This window comes from Solanum verrucosum, unplaced genomic scaffold, assembly GCF_900185275.1.
Source record: "Solanum verrucosum unplaced genomic scaffold, falcon-dt-bn FXZP01000012.1, whole genome shotgun sequence".
Taxonomy (NCBI): Eukaryota; Viridiplantae; Streptophyta; class Magnoliopsida; order Solanales; family Solanaceae; genus Solanum; species Solanum verrucosum.
Genome location: NW_026020063.1, coordinates 5,353,515 through 5,358,197, shown reverse-complemented (window position 1 = coordinate 5,358,197; position 4,683 = coordinate 5,353,515). Strand labels below are relative to the sequence as shown.

The following is a 4,683-nucleotide window of genomic DNA, read 5'->3' as shown; positions in this document are numbered from 1 at the left end:
CTTCAAGTAATAGAGTTATTACTTGGTTGTGAGATTAATAACTTCTTCTCACTTTGGTTGTAACTGAGTTTCACTTTTGCTTAAGGAAGATTAGTGGAAACAGTTGAAAATCATGTGTGACAGGTCGTGGTTTTACTCCCTTGAGAAAGGAGGTTTCCACGTAAACTGCTTGTGTTGTGTTCTTATTATTATATACGCTTCGGTATTGTTCTTGTTGAGTCAAAGGACCTGGTCCCTTGATTGACAGTGGACGCACACATTCTATCAATTGGTATCAGAGCAGGTTCTCTCTAGCTGGTTAACAGCAAGAGAGAGGTTCCTGCATAAGAATGGCTGCTCCGTTGAACCTAGAAGAAGGACAATCTTCTGTACGACCATCCCGCTTTAATGGACAATTTTATAGCTGGTGGAAAACAAGGATGCATGACTACCTAATGTCTGAAGACAACGAGCTATGGGACATAGTGTTAGACAGACTCTTCATTCTAACCAATGAAGTCAAGGTTGGTGAAATAAAAAAAGTTGTTCCAAAGACTTGACAACAGTACGACGAGGCAGACAAAAAGAGGATCGAAAAAAACTATAAAGCTAACAAGCTGCTAGTATATGGTATTGGTGCTGAAGAGTACAATCGCATCTCTGTGTGTGAGTCCGCAAAGGAAATCTGGGACTGCCTAAGGTCTGCTCATGAGGGAATAGAGTAGGTGAAGGAATCGAAGGTGGATAGGCTGACCACTCAATATGAAAACTTCACTATGAAGGAAGGAGAGACCATTCATGAAATGCATACTAAACTTTCCTCCATAACCAATGAGCTACGAAGTCTGGGTGAGCCCATCAACACTAGTAAGCAAGTTAGGAAGGTTCTTCGAATTCTTCCAAAGTCCTGGGCAAGCAAAGTAGATGCTATCACTGAAGCTAAGGATTTGAAGGTTTTGACAATGGATGCTCTCATTGGAAACCTCGAGACCCATGAAATGAACATAAATCAGGACATCTCAAAGAAGGAAGCCAAGAAAGACAAGTCCTTAGTTCTCAAAATCACACCAGGAGAAACTTCAAGTGAAAAGTATGACATGGCCTATCTGACCAAGAGATTTCAGAAAATTGTGAGAAAGTACAGAGGATTTAGAAAAGGAGGGAATCCTCATAGGGCTGCATCTGCTAGTGACCTTTGTCACAAGCAGTGTGGAAAGGCAGGCCATTTCATAAGAGATTGCCCAATACTTAAAGCTAAAAGCAAAGAGTATCAAAGACCTGGAGGTGAAAAAGATAAGAGGAGGGACCTGGTACCTGAGAAGAATGCAAGAAAAGCTACAGCTGACTATTTTGTGAAGAAAGCTCTTGCTGCTTGGGGGGATTCCTCAAGTGAGTCAGAATGCCCTGATGATGCATCAATGCTGGCGGCTCAAGATGATGCTAACGTGTTTGATGGGTTGTTTGCCCTCATGGAAAAATCAGCTGACGAGGACAATGAAGATAAGGTAACTCTCCTCGACATTAAGTAAAACTTGAACTCTTATTCTGTTAGAAGGTTGAGAAATCTAGCAAATGTTTTGGTTGAGTCTGTCATAGAGTTAACCATCGAAAAGGACTCTATGAACATTAGCCTAGATCTTATTTGTGAAGAAAAGACAGTAACAGTTGTTCACATATCACTCATTCAGGAACATTTGACAGTTCTAGAAGCTGAAAATCTAGAACTTAAAAATCAATTGAGCATAATGATTGAGAAATCTGGGAAAAGAAAAGGGAAGGCCACTAGTTTGCAAGTAGAGCTAGAAGCAAATCTAAATACTGCTGAGACCATACTTACTCTACCCTTGGAAAGAAACGATCAGATGGAAAGGGACCTGGTCCATCTTAAAGAAGAACTTCAGACTTTTCTAAAATGGACCAGTTCCACCAAACTGCTTTCTAACATTACCAGTCAAAGCAACTGCAACAGAAAGGGATTGGGTAATTTGAACATTAATCCTCCTTACAATCCTCATAGTAAATATATATTTGTTTCTGACAATTTACTGTGTCCTCACTGTAGTCGCAATGGCCATCTGAAACGGGATTGCCCTGGCTGGAAGACCTCACAAGAAAATTTTTCAGTTATTCTAGACAGAAAATAGCTCAAAAAGGGGTACTTGCTACCATGTCTAAGTCCTAGAACAAGAAGAAATCCAATCTGCCTCATTGGGCAAGAAACATTCTTATTACGCCCCTATCACCCTTTGGGGAACTCAGATTAAAGTGGGTTCCCAAGTCTAACAAATGATCTCTGTTGCAAGTGGGTGAAGGAAGCAGAAGTCAGTGCTGGTTCATTGACAGTGGATTCTCAAAGCACATGATTGGAAACACCAAAAACTTCCTTTCACTCAAGGCACTTCAAGGCGAAGGTGTCTCTTTTGGCGATGGAAAAAGAGGGTATATCCTTGGAGTTGGCAGGGTTGGAAATTCTCTTGAAAGCTCTATTGAAAATGTGTATTATGTGAATGGGTTAAAGTACAGTCTTCTTAGTGTCTCTCAGATATGTGATAAAGGAAACGAAGTAAGGTTCACATCAGAAAATTGCATTGTCAGCAGTTTGTCTACCAAAAGGGTGATATTAACGGCCCGAAGGCAGAAAAACATGTATGTGGCAGCACTGGAAATAGTTCATGGAGACGATCAAACATGCCTAAGTGCTCAAAGTGCAAATGCCGACTTGTGGCATAGGAGGCTAGGTCATGTGAGCTCGTCTTTACTGAACAAGCTGGTTTCTAGGGACCTGGTCGGTGGCTTGCCAAAATTGAAGTTCAGTGATAACACAGTGTGTGATGCATGTGTCAAAGGGAAGCAGACCAGATCCTCATTCAAACCAAAGAAGCAAGTAAGCTCATCAAGAGTTCTTGAACTGATGCATATGGGTTTGTGTGGGCCTGTGAAAATCCAAAGTCGAAATGGAAAAAAGTATATTCTGGTGATAGTGGATGACTACTCAAGATTCACGTGGACTATGTTTCTCAAGTCAAAGTCAGAGACAACTGACGTGCTGATGATTTTCTTCAAAATGATCCAAACTAAGCTAAATTGCTTGATTGCGATCAGGTCTGACCATGGAACGAAATTCGAAAATGTTAAGCTTGATGTTTCCTGTGCAAAAAATGGTATCAACCATAACTTCTCAGCCCAGAAATCCTCAGCAAAATGGTGTGGTGGAAAGAAAGAATAGAACTCTGGTTGATATTGCCAGAACCATGCTTATCGAGTCAAATCTGCCTCAAAACTTCTGGGCTGAAGCAATCAACACTGTGTGTTATGTGACTAACAAGTGCTTGATCAGGTCTCTTCTGAACAAAACACCATATGAATTGCTGAACAACAAGAAGCCTAAACTCAGTTATCTAAGGATCTTTGGTTGCAAATGTTTTGTGCTGAACAATGGCAAGGATGGTATGGGAAAGTTTGATCCTAAAAGTGATGAAGGTGTGTTTGTGGGGTACTCATCTTCAAGCAAAGCTTACAGGGTTTTCAACAAAAGAACACAGTGTATTGAGGAAAGTGTTCATGTGGTCTTAGATGAAAGTGGAGATTTGAAGAGCTTGGAGATGAAGGACGATGATGATCTTGACGAGCTATTCAAAATCCAGAATAATGAAGCGAACATGCCTAAAGCTGAAGGAAATCAAGATTCCAATTGCACGGATCCTGGTCCATCTGAAAAGATGAATGAAGATGTCCAGCCTACTGATGGAACTGGTCCATCTCATGATGCAAGTCAAGAAGAAACTCGTTCTCCTGAGAATGATCACTCTGAAGAAAAAGAAGAAGCACAGACGAATCAGCCCCAACCTTTGGTATCTAAACTAGGATGGAAGCAAAGTTCATCTCACCCCCTTGAGAATCTCATTTCCCCATTAAACTCTGGAATGCAAACCAGGTCCAAATCAAGAAATCTGGTTGCATTCTCAACGTTCTTCTCTTCTATTGAGCCTAAGAATATGAAAGAAGCCCTGAAAGATGCTGACTGGGTCAATTCAATGCAAGAGGAGCTACATCAGTTTGAGCGGAGCAATATGTGGTACGTGGTCCCCAGACCTGTTGACAAAACCATCATAGGGACTAGGTGGGTTTTCAGAAACAAGCGTGATGAAGAGGGAGTCATAACAAGAAACAAATCTTCTAGACTGGTTGTTCAAGGGTACAATCAAGAGGAAGAGATCGACTTTGATGAAACATTTTTCCCCTGTTGCTCGGATGGAGGCCATCAAAATTCTTATAGCCTTTGCAGCCTTCATGGGATTCAAGCTCTTCAAATTGGACATCAAAAGTGCCTTTTTGAATGGAGACCTGAAGGAAGAGGTGTATGTGAAACAACCACCTGGATTTGAGAATGCTGACTTACCAAATCATGTGTTTAAGCTGAACAAAGCCTTATATGGATTGAAACAAGCCCCTAGAGCTTGGTATGAAAGGTTGTCCAAATTCCTACTGAAGAATGGTTTTAAAAGGGGGAAGATAGACAACACCTTGTTTCTTATGAAAAGGGAACAAAACCTGCTAATCATCCAGTGTACGTGGATGATATCATTTTTGGAGCCACCTCTGAACATTTGTGTGATGAATTTGCTACTCTAAAGGGGAATGAATTCGAGATGAGCATGATGTGAGAGCTGAATTTTTTCTTGGGTCTGCAGATCAAGCAAACAC

The 4,683-nt window shown here is 41.1% G+C and overlaps 1 protein-coding gene across 1 annotated transcript; it reads left to right on the top strand.

The window, feature by feature from the left end:
- Positions 1–755: 755 nt before the first annotated feature.
- On the top strand, positions 756–3,205 carry LOC125823532 (uncharacterized). Its single transcript, XM_049502900.1, has 3 exons — positions 756–1,484; positions 1,668–1,959; positions 2,292–3,205. The coding sequence occupies exons 1-3, from the start codon at positions 756–758 to the stop codon at positions 3,203–3,205; spliced, it is 1,935 nt and encodes a 644-aa protein (XP_049358857.1).
- Positions 3,206–4,683: the final 1,478 nt, after the last annotated feature.

What these genes read in the sequence shown, in the direction of transcription:
- LOC125823532 (XM_049502900.1), top strand. Translation starts at nt 756, where the DNA reads ATGAAGGAAGGAGAGACCATTCATGAAATGCATACTAAACTTTCCTCC. An exon ending in ACGAGGACAATGAAGATAAG is followed by an intron (nt 1,485 to 1,667) that starts GTAACTCTCCTC and finishes TCACTCATTCAG; the next exon opens with GAACATTTGACAGTTCTAGA. An exon ending in CTGCAACAGAAAGGGATTGG is followed by an intron (nt 1,960 to 2,291) that starts GTAATTTGAACA and finishes AAGTGGGTGAAG; the next exon opens with GAAGCAGAAGTCAGTGCTGG.